Genomic DNA, 21,896 nt, shown 5'->3' with positions numbered 1-21,896 from the left:
GCAGGCAGACCCCTCTCGGGATGTTTGGCACTTACCTGTCCAACAGAAAACAGGCCAGCTTCGCGTTGCTCTTCATTCCAAGCCGCTCCTTCAGCTGCGTGTCAGCTGCAGCACATGTAGAGAAATGATGGCTTGCTAATTTTTTACATGTGATGAGCGTGTTTGTCAGCAGAAATAGACAGGGAAAATGGGGTTTTGATGATTATATTGACTCTATACCACTTTTTACTGCAGTAATGTCTCTTCCTGTTACAGAGATGAGGAAATACAAAGATGTCTGTTTTACTTCAACTTCCTTGCTTCCCTCTCAAAACAAAAGCCCTCTGACATCTCTGTGGACAGAATCCCATCATTTGCTGATACAAGGCTCTTTTTTTTTTTTTTTTAAGGAAAAGGTTACCGACTATACCTTTAACTTAAATATATACACTGTGGAGTATGGAAGTCAGTGTTGTCAGTAGTGTGTGCGATGTATGAGTATAAATGTGTGGGGGGTTTGTAATTCGCATAAAAGCAAAGCAAAGAACTAAGGAAAGATAACCAAACCAGAGCAGGGCAGTAACATGCAGCAGCAGAGGTTCAGCCAAAGAGCAAGCCACTAGCTGTGCACATAACTAAATAACCTAAAGAACTCTGAGCTGTTCCCAGTTGCTATAACAAGCACCTGCCTGCAAGAGCACACAGACGGGTGAGATGATAACCCAAATGCACACAGACACCCTTGACTTGTCAAAAGTAACATTATGCAGTTGGACATAACAAACTCATGCATACTTTTATTACTTGTCCAAGTCAAGCCCTGTATGAGGTGCAGATTAAGGCAGCATCACCTGTCAAGACCTGTCAGACCTGTCAGTCAGTGGATGTGGATTTGCCTCCTGGCTATGTGTTATGCTGATGTTGGAGGGAGACTCATCAGAGCTGTCCCATGATTAAATTACCTGTCCAACCATTAGACTTCATGATTACACATCTTTGTGATTTTTCTTTGTTGGCCAATTTGATATTGCCATGAAAACAATGTAAAAGATTACTTTTTGGATCGTGCCTTTATCGATAGGACAGCTATAGAGAGCTAGGAAAGGTGGGTTAGACAGCAGGGGTGACACGAAGGAAAATGCCACGGGTCAGAATCCAACCCACACTGCCGCAGAGGACTTAGCCTATATGGGGCACACACTGTACCAGGTGGAGGTCATCACCATGAAAACAATATTAATAGGAGAAATTAAACATTTCGAGAGATTATTCCACAGGTTGGTCACTGACTTAGGTTCTTGGCCTGGTGTTGAGATTTGTTGCTTTTAAATCTATTTTTTGCCCCTGTAATCTTTTTGAATTAAACCAAAGCTGCCTATCTATTTTCATGCCTTGTTTTCTTTTAAATTCCACAGAATAAACTCTGACACCACTGCAGATCTCAACCACACCATGGTGACCAAGGCTCCCAGCCCGCAGAAACAACAGCATCCACACACACAAACACACAATGAAACAGACAGTGACCTCCACCCCGTCACTAAGATCAACGGGGTCAACAACCAGGAGAAGCCCCCACCCTCGACCCCCTGCTCTGACCAAGAGGGTAAAAAGAGAGATGGAAGACTAGGTAAAGGTGGAAGAGAAGGTGAAGATGAAGGAGGAGGGGCTGGTCCTGACCACACCTCTTACCCAAGTCAACATCCAAATGGTTGGGGCAGCTATGGCCCTCAGGACACCATGCCCCACCACAGCAGCAGCAAACACCCACCTTCCAGTGGACACCGTGTCCCCTCGGGACACCCAGAGGGGGGGGTCAGCCCATTAAGTGACACCAGGGAGCAACAGGAAAACGTGGTGCTGAGAAGGGGGTTTGTGCCCAGGACAGCTCCAGAGAGGGTGGCCCAGAGGAAGAGCTCAATGGCACAGCTGCAGCAGTGGGTCAACCAGCGGCGGGGCATAGCGTCCCAGGAGGACATCAACAGGTAGATGAGGGGAGAACAGGAGAGATATGACAGTGGACTTCCTCCTCAGGTTTTCATCTGTTAGCAGGACACTGATGATGCTGCTGTCAACTGGCGCAGCAATCATAGCTGCATGCAGGTGTCTCCCCCAAGTGCATCTCAATCAAGTTGCATGTCAATTAGAGATGTCAGGGTCTTCGAATTTTGCTTTCTATAGCCCAACACCAATTAATCAGTAACCAAATGGTTAACTTTTACGGAAAAAGAAAAGTTCAGAATTAACTGAAATAAAAGAGGTCTTTCCTATAAGGCTGGCACTTGATTAGCTCAGTGAGCATTTGGACTGGATCTCAAAACACTCTAGAGAGGGTGAGATTTTGTTTCATGATGTAAATGTCTTGGCTTTATTTTATTTTCTGTTGGCTGTAGTGACAGACAGCTGGTTAGCAGCGCTAACATGTGAAAACATAGCGCCCACACCCACCCTGCAGTCTCTGGTTTGCTAATATTAGCCTTGGCTGCTCTGCACTGCATACCACTCTGGGTCAGATGAGAACTAGCTAGTGGTACCACACATTTGACAATTATTACTAGTAGGCTAATGCTGTCTCACCGGCAGGACAGAGCTGCTGCAAAAGCCCAGGTAGCCCTGATGAGCAAGCAACTTCATTTTAAACCACAAAACCCTTCAAGCATTGTTAACTATGTTTGCACTACGAGCCATGCTGACACTGCTGACAGCACAGAGCTAACTGATAAAAATATAGTTTTCAAAACAAGAGACAATCAGGGACCAATTTTTAATTGTCATTTCTGTGTGAAATATCCATGTTCTCCTTGTGTCAGTGTGGGTGTTCATCTTCCTTCCACAGCCCAAAGATATGCAGGTTAATTGGTGACTCTAAATTGCCCGTAGGTGTGAATGTCAGCATGAATGGTTGTCTGCCTCTGTGTGTCAGCCCTGTGATAATCTGGCGACCTGTCCAAGGTGTACCCCGCCTCGCGTCCACCGACAGCCCTGATAGGCCCTAGCCAGGATAAGCAGTTATGGACAGTGAATTAACTCTCTGGGCTGGGAGAGAGGTGCTGCCCCAAATAAGGTAGTTCAGGGTCTTGTTCAAGAGTGAAGGTAAATGGAGCGTTTGGCGTGGGGTCAGCAGTGATGCAGGCAATGTGCAGGACTGTTGTGGTGAAGAGGGAGCTGTGCGAGAATTCAAAGCTTTTGATTTACTGGTTAATCAACATTCCAACCCTCATTAATGGTCAGAAGGGAAGAGATTGCTCAGATATCAGATCGGTTTGGGCATCTGATTTGGATGCCTCCGAGGCGCCTCCTCCCCAGGGCATACCCAGAACACGCTGGAGGGATTATATATTTCATCTAAACTGGAAACACCTTGGGGTCTCCCAGGAGGAGCTGGAAAGTGTTGCTGGGGAGAGGGATGTTAGGAGTGCTTGGCCTGGCCTGCTCCCCCCATTGCCCAGCCGTGGATAAGCACATGAAAATGAATGGATGGATGGATGAATGGATGGATGGATGGAAAATGAAAGAGTAATTAATGAGAGGTGAATGACTGAAATATGTTAAAAAGGTCTTAAAAATGTAGCATGAGATGTGTGCTAAAACACATCTGGTATCCATGAAAAACATGTAACTTCATTATTTATTTTAACCTAGCATTTATTTTACACAATAGAGACGCCACAAACTGTCATGACTTGACATGACATTTGTCGAAGCAATTATCTTTATCTTTTCCTGTTCTTTCAGTCCATCTTGTTACTATCCTGTAAACCGTGGGGTCTCAGGTGACTACTATGGCTACGCTGGTGGCCCCCAGTATGTGGAGGAGTACCCTCTGTACCCACCAGGAGTCCGACCTGACAGTATCTGCTCTGTCTCCGCTATGGGGGGATATGACCGGCGCTGGACTGTTGAGGAGAAACGCCACTCACTGAGGGACGGACCCCATCACCTGTATGGAACCCCAATGTCCAGGGACCAATGGGGGCCACCGTGCTATGGTGGAATGGAAACATCCATGAGACGTCTGTCCATCCAGCCCCGCTCCAGGTCTGTGCCCAGGTCACCGTCATCGTCACTGGGGGGGCCCTACTCACCCGTGCCACCCAACTTTGTCTCGCCAGCTCGATCGCCTTCTGCCCGCTTTGACAGGTTTCCAGGAAGATTGAGGGACGATGTGATCTATGTAGATCCATCTGTCTACAGCCTGAGGAGATCCCTCAGCTCACCGAAGGTAAAATAATGAGTGTGTGTGTTTTTAGAATGATGCAGTGGATATTAGCATAACCATCACCTAACCTTATCCGTTTTTTTTTTTGTTTTTTGTTTTTTTTGTTAGAACAGGCCACTTACTTAGGAGATCTGATATTTTTAATTTAATGGGAGCCAGCTTTGTCCCATGTTCTAGGTGGAATCTAGTTTTTGACTATAGGAAAATAAATGAAACAAAGTGTCATAGAGGTGTCAAATTAAGTCTTAATGAGACCTAAAAAAAGAGTAGCACAAAAACGTTCTCAAAAAGTCAACAGGGATGAAAGAAAGAATGAAAGATTGATGTTCATATGTTGTAACCACATTCATCTTACATTATTCTACAACTTTTATTAATTCTTGCATCCATTTTTCCCTATGACCCTCACTCCCTCCTTCAGTATGACTACCCTGGTGATAGGAGATCCTTAAGCCAAGGATTATACCACTACAACTACCCTGTATCCCCTTCCATCCACAGTAAAATGGTATGTGCCTTTAATGTGCAATACATATATATCTGCTGGATAACATGCAAAATCAGCCACACAGTCCTGTGGTGGCAGGCACAGTCTACTGCCGTTATGGCACTTGCAGCAGTAGTGTGTGTGTCTTTGCTTTGGGTTTTCTTCTGTACATCTGTCCCCTGTTTGTTTGTACTGTACACATCACTCTCTGTCTGGACCTTTTCTCCCTGACTCTCCTCTCTGTCTCTCCACTCTGCTGTCCTTTTCCTAACATGGTACCAGGAGCTCTCTTCTGTGCATATGTGTATGATTTGATACGTGTAAGTGTGTTATTTTACGCAGAGAAAAACATGAAATAATTACAGGGAGAACTTACCTCCATGATCAATAGAGGTAAGTTATAGTTGCTACATATAGCTACATAGGTCACAGAATAAAACTAAACTATCTCCATTAAACTTAAAACACTCATTGTTTCATGAAGGCCTTTACTAGTGGCTTTTACTTTTCACACAGGATGAAAGGAAAAAATTAAACAACTCTGTCCAAATTTGTTAAACTTGTGTCTGTATTTGTAATACATTGCCTTGACCTACAAGGTTTAAAGGTGGAGTATATGATTCTAGAGAAAGACTGTTGATAATGGAACTCAAAACCCAAACAAACACACTTGCTGCTTTGAAAGCTCTGCCCCCCAAATTCATGGACGTGCATAGAAAAAAGGGAACAACAGTAACACTTGTGTGAGCAGCATGATCTCACCCCTACTGCTCATATGTTATTGCTTGGGCAGAAGCCCTGGCATTAGTAAACTCACCCCGGACCCCCTTTCACACTGTTTTGATGCAGAAGGAGTTGGTGGTTTGGTAGGTTTGGGCAACAAAAGCACTTGGTGATGGTTAGAAAAAGATTGATGATAAAAAACAGCACCTGGCTTTTAGCGGCACAAAAGCAGCTTTAAAATGGCAGTGTGCTGCAAAGAAACACTGAGCTTTGAGTGGCACAAAGTGGCTTGATAGGCAGCAGTGAGTCGCTCAAAAGCACGGCAACTGTTGTTATTGGTAATAATAAAGTCAAGTCAAGTCATTTTTATTGATAAAGCTCATTATCACAGAACACAGTTTGCCTCAGAGGGCTTTACAGCATATGACATCCCTCTGCCCTTGGATCCTCACATCGCCCTAGGGAAAAACTCCCGAAAAAGAACCCCTGAAATGGGGGGAAAAAAATGGAAGAAATCTCAGGAAGAGCGGCTAGGATGACGAGGGATTTCCTCTTCCAGACAGACGTGCAATAGATGTCGTAAATAACAATTGAATTACAAAAATGACAAAAAGGAAAGAGAGAGGGGAAGAGAGGGGGGAAGATGCACAGCAATGATGGTAACAAACGCATGTCATATTACAATAATGATAGGTGTAAAATTACTAAATGCACTCTATGATAGCATGTGATGTTATGTGCAAATGTTGTGGGTGTTGATAAAAGTCCCATGCGTATATTGATAGTGGAGGCGTGACTCATAATAATGGCAGTAGAAGGTCGCGTCAAGCACGATCATGGCATTGGCGCAACCAGGATATACTATAATACTAAGGACTATAATATAGCCTTTTATTTTATACCCTGTTTTTAAAGTAATATATCCAACAATATTTCAGTGTTTCCCACAGAATTAGTTTATTTTTGTGGTGGGGGCAAGGGACAAACTTTGGATAGTCTTCAGCTGGCTGCTGTTGCGGCTCAATTTCAGCCAAAGCAAACCCCAGTGCCAGGGATCTGGAGCTGCCTCAACTGTCCTCTAAGTCCTAAATAAATCAATGTTTGTTTACTGAATTTACTGAATTTACTATCATGGTGTGGCTCTGTTCCTTGTGGAAGAGGGACAGGCAGAGGTGAGATGAAACAGAGCTGTGTGTTTGTAGCTCAGCTAACAAGGAAGGTAACTTTACCTCCATCAGTTCAAGTAACTCCACTGTACTAGCAAACTTGTGTTGTGTGTTTTTTAGGGCTTCATGGCCTAGAATCCTGATCTGACTTTAATAACCAATAATGTGTGGACCCACATATAGTATATTTTGAACGATAAGCCGAGGAGTGCTTCCAGCTTACTTTGGGTATGCCTTAGATAGTCATTTTATGTAAAGAAAGTCCTAGAACAAGCTAGCAATAGAGAGTTGTAATGACATTCAAAATGTCTTGTTTTTATTTGTTTGTCTGTTGTTGTGATTGTTCAAAAACATTCAAGTACAGTGAGATGAGCAGCTCTTAGTCATTTAACTGTGTTTAAAGTGTCAGAGTTGATGATTGGCCAGGAGCTGTTGAACCTCGGTGTGATTGGCAGATTGGTCATGGTGCTTTGCTCCACTGCTGTCTTATCTGAAAGCCTTCTTTCTGCACACTGTGTGTTTGTGTGACTTTTATGTGTGTTGCTGTTGCTGCTGCTTGGCTCAGGAGGACATATTAGACCTACAGCTCCAGCGCAACCTGGATTACTTAGACCAACAGGTAGGACAAACACACAATACTGTTTGTTTCCATATTTCATACATTGTTTTCCAATCACGGATAACATTGTCAGTGTTTGAGGGTTCTTCCCTCCTTCATTCCCGATGACAGTCTCCTCTCCTGTGTTTCTTTTTTCCTTCCCAAGGATGCTTGATTATGAGTTTGCTTTAAAAAATAAATATTAGTTCACCCTAACAGAGTTCCATTGTTGTTCCAGTCATCCTATTTTTGATTTCCAAAGCAATATTTGATCTGATCATCCTGATCCAGATACAAACTTTTAGAGATTACCAAATCTGGATAAATAGTACCCTAAAACAGGACTACATTGTAGGCTTCTGCTACAGTATGTAAAGACCAACAGGTAGAATAGCTAGTGTGGGATTACTGCTGCTAAGTGTTTGTACTTACAGGGACAGACTCAGCATTGGGAATGCAACTGTTAGAAACTACTGTTGACTGTGTCATTGGAATTAATGTAAAGTGATGAATGAAAGATAAAATTTTAGTAATTATGTCAACAATTTTTATTTAAATAAATGTCTGCTAAGTCACTTTCTATCACCGAATGAGGTCAGACAATGGTCTGTGGTGACATTCGCACTCACCGAAACATACATACCTGCTGTGAGAACACCACATATCTATTATCTTTATTAATCCTGAAAGCCACTCTGAATCCAGCCTTCAGTTAGAAAAAAAAATTATATATATATAGATAGATAGATAGATAGATAGATAGACAGATATATTCCGATAATAGAAATACATTTTGAAAAACACACTAAGGGTTTGACTCAGATCAAAACCAAAGTAGATCATGAGATCTAATACAATTTAATAATCCCTTCTTTCTTTTGAAGCACCCATTTTCAAGGTTCAATCCATTCAAAAGCCAAAATCTGGGCCCTGAAGTGTATCTTTGACTTTGGTACTAATTAGGAAATTCCTAGGCAAGTGTTGGCTTGTCCAGTCTTGTCAAATTTCATTCTTCTTCCTGGCCTGTTCAAAGGCCTGTTTAAACCACTAATAGACCAGGTATGCCTGCCTCTCTTGTCTTTGGCCCTTGTCTTGTTTGCATGTAGTCCATACTGTCACTCACAGTCTAAAGATTCATGGTTTTGTTTTTCTCCATCATTCCTTTATAAGAGCATATCATACTCTCTGCTTCTGCTTGGCTTAGGTAGCATTTCTGATTATTTGCCACAAATCATTCCATCGACTTACTGACTCTTAACCTAAACCTCAGTCATATCTAACCTAAACCTTAAACCATCTGATTGGAGCCAGGCCATACCCAGCCTGACAGAGACCTCTGCAGCCAGATACTGATCTGGGCTAAAAGGTACTTGCATCAATAATAAATAAATACAAGACAAATTATTTACATTAATTAAATTAAATTAAATTAAATTTAAATAGGCATTGAGGTTTTTGAAAAGAGAAAATTATTTAATGACTATGTATTATGATAAGAGCCTCTGTATGCATTAAACAAACATGTCCAAATTGAGGGTGAATAGCATGTCATCCATCACAGTGTCCTCCTGACTCCATCCAACCTTTGTTTGTATGTTTCCAGTCTCACACAGAGATTACATTCACCCTTTTGGACTCTGTTCAAAGGCAGTTTTGCATGCCTGTAGATCTGCTAAAAACACAGCTGTACCTTACCTTGTACAGTTTTGTTGACCTCTCTCAGCTTACAACATAGATTTTTACACAGTATTTCCAGCCCATTTGGAACCCCTTTCAAGAGTCATTAAGCTAATTTGTCACATCCACAAAAGTGAGAACAATCACTTTCCTGTCCATGCCTCTTTGCATGGTGCTGTTGTAATGATTGTTTTCAAGAATCACTAATACTTCTAAGTTATACAAAATATTCCAGTTCAGTCACAGATCTTTGAAAGACATGTTGTTAATGTGGATGTGCTGGCAGGGCAGAGAAGAAAACTTTTGGTTGAAATACAGTTCTTCATTCTGACACATGAACCAAAGAGCTTCTGAGTTTACAAATGAGGCTCAGGCCTGGAAAAAACACTATAAATTCTGACAGGTTGATCTTACTTAACATAATCTTGGAAAAGGATTGCCTTGAAAAAGAAAAGTAAATATAATCCATAACCATGATGTATGTTTACTTTATATCTGTTAAGTTTACTCCAAATTTAGCTGTATTTACTTTGTGAAGCTATTGCAACTAAAAAATGACAAGTGGAATCATCTTATTCTCTCTAAGTGCAACTTCAGTAAACAAAGTTAATCTGACTAAACTTGATCATCCAAAAAGGGTTTTTTTGCCAGTGATGAAGTCTGTAGATTGTCAAAGTCTGTTTTGTTTCAGAATATCCAAATATGATTGCCTAGTTGCAGCCAGCAGAATACAGAAAATTAGTTTATTGAATTTGCTCACACTAAAAAGATTTATTTATTTATTTAGATTTATTTAAACCTGTCATTTTTAAGTTGCAACATCTTAGAAAAACAAGTAAATATATAAAGTCACCTCAACAGTTAGATAAGTAAGCATAATTTAAGACTAATTGTTATATTTACGTACATTTTTTCAAGGAAATCAGTTTCCTATTTTTTAGGCAAAATCAACTGGTCAGATTTTACAGTGAATCATTAATAGCTCAGTGAAAACAGCCAGGGAAATCATTTCACTGCCAACAAAGAAATGTTGATCTTGATGACTTTCATCACTTAAACAAATTAAGCTTTCCATTCATTAGAATGAGGAACAATCTCTCGCTGTGTCTATACTGTCTGATTAATATTGGTCATTGAAATGATTTGTTTTATGTTTGTTTTCACAGGTTCCTCCTTTCCATGATGTGTACAGCAGAGAGCTACACCCCACACTGAAGCTTAATGAGATTGAAACCAGTGTAAGAGACACACTGAACATAACAAACACACAAACACACTCTTACACACAGATGAACACTTTTTTCAAAGTGACTACATGGCCAAAAGTATGTTCAGGGCCTAGTTGTTTAGAAGTAATCTGGTTGGATTTTGGCAAATGTTGAAAATTGGTTAGTCAAAAGGACAACAAATAATTAAGAACCCTCAGTACATTTTGTTCAAAACTTTTTAGCAGGATAGGGATACTTTTGATCCACAACAATCAAGCTTATCCTGATCCTAGCAGAGGGCTGGATAAGGGTAGATTTCCGGACAAAAACATAGTAAAACTTTTTTATGATTGAATTTATGTACATGTATTTATATTTTGCACCTCATTTGTTTAACTGTGACAGTGATAAAAGAACAGATTAGGCTATCTATTAAGCCTTTCAGTAAAGTAAATTGCAAAAAATGGATTCTCATCAGGGAATCATATTGTAATCACGACTGGAGAAATCAAATTAACAGAATTGGAATGTGTCGTTCCCATAAAAAGGTAATAAAAGGTGGTGCTTGTAATATTGCCCCCTGTTTTATTACACAGCTCAACTTTTAAAAATACTACGTTCAGTATCGTTTAGTAACTGTCACTAGAACTCCGCGCTGCTCACTGATAACCGGTAGTTTGAATACAGACCGTAGACTGTATATACGGTCTCTGATACAGACACGGTAAGACGTCCATATTACAGCTTTACAGCCAACAGTGTATGGATGTGTTGTAAAATGGTTAAAATTATGAATTGTGATTAAAAAATGATGAATTACAGCAAAAATATCCATTACTACAGCCGGTACGAAGCCTGTGCTGTGTCAGAAACTCTTAGAGTTACACGCGCGTTCATGTGTCCCGCGGGTCCGATGCGTGTTCATTTTATGTCTGGAGAAAGACCGAATCTTTAGGACTTAATGTTTTTAATAATGGCTATAAAAAAATGCATTCTGAAAAGTCAACATGTCTCAAAAAAAATTATCCAGTGATTTAAGGAGGTCTCTTTCCCAATGTTAACATACAGGGAAAAGTCTTTCTGGGCCAGTGTGCATCACGTGACGCTGTAGTTCCACTTTCGGCCACTATGTAAATTTTGCTTCAGAGGGTGGCGCACTTCCTGGGGGCTTGATTTGAGCGGAGATAAAGAGTGCCTCTTTGACATGGCCTCCCATTGTACCACTAAGGACTGAAGAACAAAGAAGTGGACAGATTTACAGCTCTGAAATCCCTGGTGAGTATGCTGCATGCTATAAGTTAGCGAGCTAACCACAGCAGGGGATTCTGTAAGCTAACTTTAGCTACTGGATTGTTTACCATTAGCCTGCAAGATAATCGTATGGTTCAACTAAAGATTGCTAGCTTCAAAATTCATATATCAGGTAATCACGTATTTTTGAACCAAGTAATCTTCAGGTAAATCATATGGTTAGCTTGTAGGCTAATAGCAAACATTCCAGTGGCTAACTTAGCTTGCAAATAGCCTGTTTGGTATGGGGACAGTGGTTAGCTAGCTAGCTACAGCATATAGTTTACTCACTGAAGATTTCAAGGGCTGCAACAGTTTCTGTCGTCCTCTGATGCTGCAAGATCCCCAGTCTTTGTGAAATCTAATTCTAAAAGTTCTAAAAGTTCTTTGACACATTGTCAGAATTCAGTCTTTTTAATTTATTTTGAAAGTATTCTCATGTATGGTAGGCATTAATCACTTACGACACGGCATATATTCTTAAAAATGTATGAAAATGACAATGAAACATTGTGATGAAGCAAAAATTATTATAAATGCATCAATATGTACCTCACTTTACTTAACACATACAATGATAACTAATAATACAGCATGGATTGTTATAGCACACTATGTGTCCTTACTAAACTTAATTGTTGATGTGTGAATAAGTGACTATACATATTTATAATGCAGTCAACCTCTAGTTTATAGCAAGTCAAGAGCATCCATAAGACCCTTGCCACTTATAAATCACTATGAGGCACATCTATAATGGTTTATGACTTTTGATATAGTGCATCAGTTTGCATTATGTGTGTTGAGTGTATTCATAAAGCATTATGAATGCATTATAATTCACTATGAATGCCTTCATAATGCATTATAGATGTGGTCTTATTGAAAGTGAATGCCTTCATCAGTGGGCCACCATTGTGTGACCTTATGCAGTGATAGATAGTAACTTAACAAACATTTAAATGAAAATGTTGACAAAATTACTGAAATTTAACTTTCATTTGTCAGTTTTATTAACTCTAATTGCACAAAACTAAGATTAGCGGTCCCTGATAAGCAAAACATGGGATTTCCAAATCTGAATTGCTGTGATCCAGATTATTTTTTATGAACAACCGGGCCCTGGGGTTCATATACTTTTGGCCCTTTAATCTACGCATACACTCACACGGATACAAGTTTGTAATTTTTCGCTTTATTTTGTCTTCTCACATAACATATGTGGTAACGACCTGATGTCCTGTCTGACACAGAAACTTCTGGGTCGGCTATGTGAGCAGAACCGTATTTTGAAAGACCACGAGGCTGTTGTCCACAGACTAAGAATGGACAAGGTAGGCCTACATCATTTTTCACATTGTTATGTGATGAAGAAAAGTTTTATATTTTACAGGTAACCAAAGTGCTTTTAACCCTTTTTACCAGATGTGAGGATTTGTTTTTCTGAATAAAACCCAAAAGGGAAAAGGGATATATACTCATTAACTATAAAAATTAAATAAAAACTGTTACATTTAATTTAAGAAATGAATGAATACAACTTTACCCAACATGTTAAGTGTTTGGCAGGACATACATTAGCGAGGTGACTATTGACAGTTATTTTTCTGAGGCTGTGTGGTGCTGTTGCATATGACTGCTTTATATTGAAAGGTGTTTCTAATAATTTGTCGCTCACAATCCAAAACAACAACTACAGTATGTACAGCATCTTAAATGACCACAGAGTGGACATTTACAGTCGATTGTGATAACATGCACCCACTCACTCAGTACGTGTCCATACAAAGTTAAGTGGAGCTGCAGTTATAGCTTGATTAGGCCATTCAATTGGACTACTGTCCTTGTCCCAGTATGCAAGCACTGGGGGAGATTCAATTTATTGACAGAAGTAGGCCTATGTCTGACTCCACAATGGTAGGTGGAGACAGGACTAGACAAAAAAGTCAGTGGACTATCATCAGACATTCAAAATGAGAGGAGAGGAGAACAGAACAGCAAACAACAGCTGTGCATGCAATTATTTTCTAACACAGCATGAGCAACAGTATGAGATTGGAGCGCTGGCTGGCTGGACACTCCCGTAAAAAGTCAGCACTAGGATGTTTGGTCAGCCTGCAAACACTCACACTGGAGCAGCTTCAGCTGTTGGTGCAAGCTGTGAGCTGTAGTTCAGCAGTATATAGTCAGCTGTGTGTGTCTGACTGTGGATAATGGAGCTGTTATCTGTATTTGTGGAGTTTGTTATGCAGCAGAAGCTGTTAGCGTTTAGCTCTGTTTGTTAGCCGGTGAACCCCAGCAGAGCGAGCAGCTCTTTGCATATTTTCCCTGCACAGCGTCTGACAGGTAGGAGGCTCTGCTATATATAAACAGTATGAACTGCTACAAGTTTCATTTTAATCAGGGACTCTGTGAGAGGACCTTTTTTCAACCTCCAGACTAACATTTTGCAGATTTAGAAAAAAAAATAAAGTAAATAAAGTTACTTTTCTGCTTCTTCAGAGTCAGATCAGTAAGTCAAAGTTTACAGTGAACCTGGGTACAAAACCCAGTTCTCTCAAGTCCTTTGCTTTTCAAATGATGATCAGTGAGTGGTGCTTGTAAATTATCCTGTAAATCTGTGGAAAAACTGCTGGAGATATGCAAGTTTCTAAATACGTAGAAATTATTTGTAGTTGTATTTATTAAAAGACATTTTTATACAACCTGTCACCTTGATCACAATTTCCTGGACCTGTACAAGCCTGACGGGATAAGTTTAAATACAAAAAAACAAACACCTTGAATAAAAGTTGACCAAAATGTCATGAATTTTCATCTACTAAAACGTGAGTTTTCATCTACTAAAACTAGACTGAAACTATGAAGGATATAAAATTACTAAAATGTGACTAAAACTAATAAGCATTTTTGTGTCAAGACTAAGACTAAATCTAATATAGCTGCCAAAATTAACACTGCTGGAGATATGCCCCTTTCAGCTAGTTGCTGTTGGACCTATTTCAGGTTGACCTATAACATCACACACCAAACAAGTTAGCAAACGGCAAACAGGTTGCATGTTGAACAGTGACAACAACTAACTTCTCTGCCCTGTACATTTCTAACGTACTCTACGTTTTACTTGGTACCTTTGTCTTGTTTTGTTTTCTTCCCTTCTTCATCTTCTTTTGTTTCCCCTTACTTTCTTCCATGAATTTATGTTGTTCCACCTCTGGGTCAAAGCCCAGTGACGAGACTATGGAACATGCGCAGAATGGCTCGGCCAGTTTAGCTCCGACTGCAGTGTATACAAGAAAAATCCAGATTTAGTAGGACTAACAGAATAATTAAACTTTTCTAGCATCAAGCATGTTTAAATAAAGATGCTGTTTTAAGCCGCAACATCACAGATAACATATAATAATAAAACCATGATTAGCTCTCTCTATATGTCATTGAGACAAGTAAAAAAAAAAGGCAATAAAGCTCATTACCAATTGCCTCTTTCTTTCTGCCTCGCCATGCTTGCCGTTCCCAGGACAGCCTAGAGGAAGCACTGGTGGGAACTCATCAAGAGATGGAGCTGTACCATAACCAGCCTTTAGCGATGGAGAAGCTACGGTTCAAAAAGGAAACCCTGCAGAACCAGCTCATCAACATCAGAGGGGAGCTCTCCCAGGCCTCCAGTGTAAGACACTGCATAACACTCTGAGGACCCACTTAGGTGTGTTTGTGTGTGTGTGTGTGGCTGTGGCGCATGTGTGCATCTGGTGCTTTCTAAGTATCATATTTCTTTTTTGACATGGCATGGGTTTGATATGATGACTGACAACTTGCGAAGCACTTTTTACACAAATTATGTGATAACATCATTTTCAGCTCATGCACCGTTTTGCCAGGGACACAGTGAGCATAAACATTGCTTAGTCAGGCTACTGAGACATTTTTAAAATGGAAAAAAAGCCAAGAAGGCTGTAGCTTATGTGGAACTTTCTGATGAAGTACTATTTTTAAATGGTGATAGCAAAATGGCAATACCTATTCACAGACATATTCATGCTATGCATTCAGGGTTCCCACGGTCATGGAAAACCTGGTCAGGGAATTTCCCAATCATGCTTTCCAGGCCTCAAAATGTCATGAAAATAGAAGAAAATATTGAAAGTTTTGGGTAAGTCATGTAATGTGTGTGTTTAATTGTTACAGTTGTAGTAGCAACTTTCCACCTAATTTAACATAACCTCATATTTATTTTCTGTAGTTGAGTGCCATTGACGTATATATACGTCATTCAAAAGCCAACGCTTGAGTGCCATTGACGTATATATATGTCAAAGTGTTTTTTCGGCGGCTGACACAAGAGGGCGCTCTCATGCTCCCTGTGTGTAATTTTGGGGCTGCTGTGATTCGCAGTTGTAGTACAAAAGAAGGTAGATCAAAACATGAAGTGGAGTAGCTGGGATCAGAAAGCAGAGCGATCTTTACGGAGGTGATTCAAAACTACAGCAACAAAGCTACATCAATTCAATATCGGCATAAAATGCCCCCCAAAAAATGGAGAGGGTCAAGTGGACAGTTTCACCAGCGGACGCTGGAAGAAACTCTCATGGATCTCGGGACTGAGTGTCCCGCGGGGTCCAAAGCGTTTACTTTGAAAAAATTAGAGTGTTCAAAGCAGGCCTGGTCGCCCAAATACTGCAGGTAGGAATAATGGAATAGGACTACGGTTCTATTTTGTGGGTTTTCTCTCTCTGAACTGGGGCCATGATTTGTTGCATTGTGCTGTACTTTGCATATTTCCACATTTAAACATTTGTTATACAATTTTCAGATGTCTTTTATGTCACTGAAGGCAAAATTCTAACATTCAAATCATTGTTTTGCTTGACAGACTCCCTTTCACAAAAATGCATTTTTTTCAGCCTTCTAGAAAAAAAGTGGTCTTTTTGATGAAACTAGCCTCTATTTAACTTCAGATAAATCAAGAATGGAACAAGGTGCAAACAAACGTTTTTTTTTCCTTGATGAAAAAGAGAGTTTCTTCTTTCATTTGAGCTATTCGGTGTTTTCAGAGTCTTTGTACAAAATATTCTGTGGGTCTTGAAAGATGACTCAAAATGGCCAGAAAAGCTGGCACAAGCCACTTTCCATTATATAATAGGGCTGGCACTCAATGAGTTCGCTCTAATATGCCTCCATGTCAAACATTTTTTTAGCTATCACATGCATGTCTTCCTTTCTCTCCCTGCCTCCGGTCTCTAACTTCATGTATGTGCCCTCCAGATGAAATTACGTTTGAATTGAGTTTGAAACTTAAAAAGGTCAAAGAGCCAGCAACACTTGTAGTTTGAGGAACAGCTTTATTTGACCGATGCGTTTTGGCCTTCATCAGGGTCATCAAGAGACACATTACAAACATCATTTAAATAGGCAGATTTAAAATAGAAAAAAATCAAAAGAAGATAAAAAGTTACATAAATACAACCAATCGTATAAATACATATATATATATATACAAACCAAATGATCACCTATCAAGGTGGGTTGGTTCGAGATTCATGTGACATTAGACCAATAACAACCTGACAAGGCGTGAGGGGAGTGTCCTGCAGAAGACATGAATGTCACCATATTAGGTCGTGAGCTGAGAAGCAGCAGCGGGAAGTGGTATTAAAGTGATCAATTAAAAGTGCTAGGTGCAAAGAAAATTTAAAAAAAAAAAAAAAGCAAAAGACATACTTAGAAACCAGTAAGAAGTAAAACACACGTAAAACACAAATCATTATTATGAAACTATGGACCACCTAAAGATATTCTACTTCACACGAATGAAGATACTCCAGAATAAGAGGCATGCAATCACTCTGTCGACTACATCAGGAAAGAAATGATCTCATGGGGCCTGCCTATCCTGAAGCCCCCCTCCTTTGGTAAGGACAGCCCAGCGTGTTTGTGAATGCATGGAATGGTGTTCTCAACAAGTGCTCCTTTGCCCTGATGGCCATCATGATCCAATACCTTAATGAAGAAGAAAATAAACTTAAAAATGAGGTACGAAAGAATGGAAAACACCTTGAGTCTCAGAAAAATAATGATGTGCTTAAAGAGATGGAGGACATTGATATGAAATTACCTTAATATGAGAATAAAATCAAAGACCTAAAGAAAGACAAATTCGAAAGAGATGAGAAGGGCTACAAGAAGGGATACATTTATTCCTGGTGCGAACATAACATAACCAAAAGTAATCAAAGTTCATAGTTTATTATGGACAAACGCAACTATGATAATGAAGTTCTCAGACAACTTTCAAATACACCATTCTATAAAAAGTTTAAATGTGATCCAACCAGTGAATATCTTTAAGAACAATGAATATTACTTGAAGAAGGCTGTCTTGATGGAGATATTTCACAAAAAGAGTCAAATTCCCTGCTGAATGAGTTTCCTTTAAAAACCTTTTTGTATGTTTTACCTAAAATCCACAAAAACCCACAACAACCTCCTTGTTGACCCATTGTTTCATAAACTGGAAGTCTAACAGAGAGAATCTCAAGCTTTGTGGACTACCATACTTCCACCAGTTGATTCAGATGTAGTCATGTGCACTCTAAATATTGAATCCCTATACACAAATATTGACCATCAGCAAGGCCTTGACACACTCAAGCATTTTCTTGACACCAGATCAGTAAAAACTCCCTCTAGTTAATCTGGCCTCCTTTGTCCTGAAGAGGAACGATTTCTTTTTTAATGACGTTCCATACCTTCACATCTCTGGTACAGCTATAGGCATTGAAATGGCAACCAGTTTTGGTTGTCTTTTAGTTGGTCACCTAGAAGAAAAAACACTGTATGAACCCTATTAGAGTTTTTGCAGTTTTTAAATGGCAACTTTGCAGTTCTTAAATTCACAATCAACTATAGCCTTGAAGAAATAAATTTTATCTATATAAATGTAACAAAAAAAGATAATGTCCACTCCTCCTCTCAAGATCAAAACACACTTCTTCATGCAGCAATTTTTCATCCAGTTCCTCTTAAAAAAAAGTCTACATTTAAGTTAGCTTATTAGATTGAAAAGAATCTGTGCTGTTCCAGAACAATATAATAAAAGCAGAGCAGACATGTTATCAATATTTAGAGACAGCAATTATCCAGAAGATTAGCTTATCAATGCAGGAAACGTAGTAATGTCAATTTTATGAGAAAAAAGAGAGAAGCGCTTTTGTTTTAAAATTTATTTAAAAAGTCTATTTCCAAGAGGAATACATGAGGATTTTTCAATTAATGTAAAGTAATAGGACCTGGCCTTGGCCAGTAGGCTCCATAGCACCCACAAATGCATGCCAGGGTTGGGATAATTTGATTTGATTCTCATTAAAGTTTAATGGATAATTGTTGTCTTTTTCTCCAAACTCTAAATTTCTTATCTTGGAGTTTGTGTGTTAATTTGCATTTTCAAAAAAAATGTTTGGGGACTTTAACATGCACAGCAATTCATTAAAGTTTTCAGGCATGGTCAAACTAGTAATTTATTGGATTTGGCAGTGTATTTGGGCTTGTGCGTGACAAAGCATCCCAACCATAGACTGACGGACAACGCGCCTCCACTTACCCCTGCTATGCTGAAGTGAGGTTAAAATATCCGAGATACGAGCATTGCCATCTTGCAAGGGTGATATCATTGGAAGCCCTGCATCTATACAGAAGTGATATCCGCGGTGGGGGGTTCCCGCCCAAACACACGTCCGACCAAGCGTGAGCAGCTCCATTGAATGTGAGTGCATGGATTGGCTGTCATGGTTGTCATGGCTGTCAATCATGGTGGAAAAGTCCCCTTTTGTATAATTTAATAAGGGTGATGAGAACTACCTTCAGTGACAGAAATCGTCTTTGGGAAAAATATATATGGCGTGTACAGGAGTTTTTAGTTCAGCCTTTGACCATTTACTAAACTGTACTGGACCTGTACTGCAGTCAGACACCAGGGGCAATCAAGACTGAATAACCTCACTATGGGGGAGCTTTCATGTCGTCATCTTTATATTCAGTCTATGGTCCCAACTCACTTTTGCCTTTGAATACATTTTTGATGCCCCTGCTAAACTGGAAAACTCACTCAACTTGGGGCACACATGGACAACTGTGGACTTAAAGAGTAACTAAACCCCAGATTTTTTGGCTCAAGTGTCACCTCCTTGGAATGTAAAACAACATTTGAGGGGGTAAGAATCACCCAGTCACTACATTGTGCCACCTCCTGATCCGCAGCACCTCCCACCCCCCTGCACACACACAAAATAAAGTCAGTCCAATCTGTAGACTGTGCTTGACAGTTAAATTGCTCTGCAATGGTTTAAGAAAACCAGGTCCCTGCATCCAAGCCATTCCTTAATGTTTGAATTATTTTATTTTTTGTTTTAAAATAAAAGATCCTCTGTACTTTTTGCATGGATAAGGCTTCATAATATATTACTCTCATTGCTCACGGGGCTTTTGTTCAATTACAGTGGAGTAGCGAGTTTCACAGACCACTGTTATTGCGGACACATAAACAGTCTCATACTGCATGTGGTGTTTAAGTGTGGGTGAAGCTGTTCTACACTCAAACAGGAGCAGACAGCAGAGTGCAGATACAGACAGCGGACAGTTGGAGTTGACAATGGCAAGTCGTCTTACTGAAAGCATGAGCAACAAAGAAGACCTTAATTCATTTAAATTTATATTACATTCTGAGATTTTAGAGAATTAATATCAGAAAGGCTTGAAAGGCTTTTATTTTCAATCATGAGTGATTTATGTAAGCAACAGATGTTAGAAACATTCTCTGAGAATGACTGCATTCATTTGTGCCTTAACAGGCTTTAACCACCACTCGTATGGAGTTTGAAGCATTAGAAGATGAGGCCAACGCCATTCACGGAGATCTATGGGAGCAGCTCAATGCAGGAGGGCAGGTAAAGGGTCACACTGTCATAATCCCTGTTTGTCCCTAAAGCCCAGAATATGGAATGTAGAAAGATTGTTCCTTTTAATGGATATTTGGAGTTTAGTGTTGCTGTTTACAACAAGAAGCATAAGCTTAAGAAACTTCCAAAGCAATTTATCACTCATTTGCTGTGTATGAGAACTACAATTAGGACAGTTCTTTATCATTTGCTTTCAAAATTTGATTATTAAAAAAAACAAAAAACAAAAGCAATACAAATGAATTGAATCATTCTTATGATGCTGAAGAATATATATATACACATACATTTCCACCTAAAACAATGTCCAAGATTCTGGATAGTCCTTATGAATAATCCATTTACCTCACTTTCAAAGGGACTGTTTTTTAATAGAAAGTGGTGTACCTTTGTTATATAACTTTATATTTCCTGGCTCCTTGCAGAGTGAACTGGTTCGTAGACACATCCAGAAAGAGTTTTGGAGGGTCCAGGATGTGTTAGAGGGACTGCACAAGAATAATTTATCCAGAGGCACTGACACAACCAAGCACAGAGGTAACAAACTGGAAAATAATCATGTTCAGGGGAAATACCAGTGTCGCTATCATGTCTCTTCTAATGGATTAATCCCCTGTCTTTTTCTTGCACAGTGGCCAGCGGTGCATCAGGCTCTTTTAGCACCAATAGTCCTGCCAGTCCCCTGAGCTCAGTAAGCCTCACCAGCCCGCTCAGCCCCTTCTCCCCAGTGCCCGGCTCCCAGGCCTCCCCCACCAAACAGCTGGGCCCGGAGGTAAGCACCGGACACACCCAGCAGGAAGCCAACCCCAATACAAAACCTGGCACAGTCCCATGCTTCGGCTCTAGAACCAACCCTGATATGCTTAAAAAATCAAGCACTAAACCCCGTCCTAAATCATGTATAGTAGTTAGTTTCAAAAGTGATCCTAAGCCTAGGTGTAGACCCAAAAGCTACAGGGAGCCTGACAGAAGCCTTTATGCAGAAAATACAAATTGCTTTGGTTACGAGACCCATGAACCCACCTTTTCTCAGCTCTCCCTAGCTTTCCAAAACCTTGGGGAGTCCTTGGGTAGATTAGACCCTGTGATAGAGGAAACAGACCAAAACATCAACTCAAACTTTGACCAACCCAGAAATCCAGCCAAAGCCAAAGCAGAGGAACAGATCAATTTTCTCCACGTAAAATGCCAGGACTCCAAATATACCACTGAGCATACAAACACTGCCCAAACCCACTCTGACCTTCAGTGGGATAGTCAGTTTACTTCAAATCTTTGCAGCCAGGAGGTCAAGATTGGCCTCAGAAAAGATATCCATCCAGACTCCCATCCATATCACTTCTCCGCAGGACACCATGGTGGCCTCAGAAACCTGTCCAAATGCTTCTCTATGCCTGAATCCCAGAACCCTCTTCTCCAGGACTCACACCTAACTGATGTTTTGTCATCAGGCAACAGTCCAGATTTTTACATATCTTCAGTCCCTTATTTTAGAGATGCTATCCATGGAACACAACTCCATCATCAGCTACTTTCTTGGTCATCATGTCATGCTGTTACAGATGCTAGGCCAATTACTTACCCCAGCCATCAAG

General features: G+C 40.1%; 1 protein-coding gene across 13 annotated transcripts in view; it reads left to right on the top strand.

Moving 5' to 3' along the window:
• Window positions 1-21,896, top strand: part of plekha6 (pleckstrin homology domain containing A6) — a 151,695-nt gene that overhangs the window by 96,991 nt on the left and 32,808 nt on the right. For 12 of the 13 annotated variants that reach the window (XM_088082478.1, XM_088082468.1, XM_088082460.1 and 9 more), the window contains 10 exons: window positions 1,395-1,964; window positions 3,715-4,201; window positions 4,620-4,706; window positions 7,140-7,193; window positions 10,016-10,087; window positions 12,601-12,681; window positions 14,868-15,017; window positions 20,194-20,289; window positions 20,727-20,838; window positions 20,934-21,073. In XM_088082478.1, coding sequence (XP_087938604.1) covers window positions 1,395-1,964; window positions 3,715-4,201; window positions 4,620-4,706; window positions 7,140-7,193; window positions 10,016-10,087; window positions 12,601-12,681; window positions 14,868-15,017; window positions 20,194-20,289; window positions 20,727-20,838; window positions 20,934-21,073 — 1,849 coding nt within the window. The remainder of the gene's footprint in view (window positions 1-1,394; window positions 1,965-3,714; window positions 4,202-4,619; window positions 4,707-7,139; window positions 7,194-10,015; window positions 10,088-12,600; window positions 12,682-14,867; window positions 15,018-20,193; window positions 20,290-20,726; window positions 20,839-20,933; window positions 21,074-21,896) is intronic. The other variant, XM_088082464.1, reaches the window with a different exon arrangement.

This window comes from Plectropomus leopardus, chromosome 2 (genome assembly GCF_026936395.1).
Source record: "Plectropomus leopardus strain MGB_pleo_1.0 chromosome 2, ASM2693639v1, whole genome shotgun sequence".
In the NCBI taxonomy this organism is placed as follows: Eukaryota; Metazoa; Chordata; class Actinopteri; order Perciformes; family Serranidae; genus Plectropomus; species Plectropomus leopardus.
The sequence above is the reverse complement of the archived record's forward strand: the minus strand, read 5'-3'. Positions and strand labels throughout refer to the sequence as shown.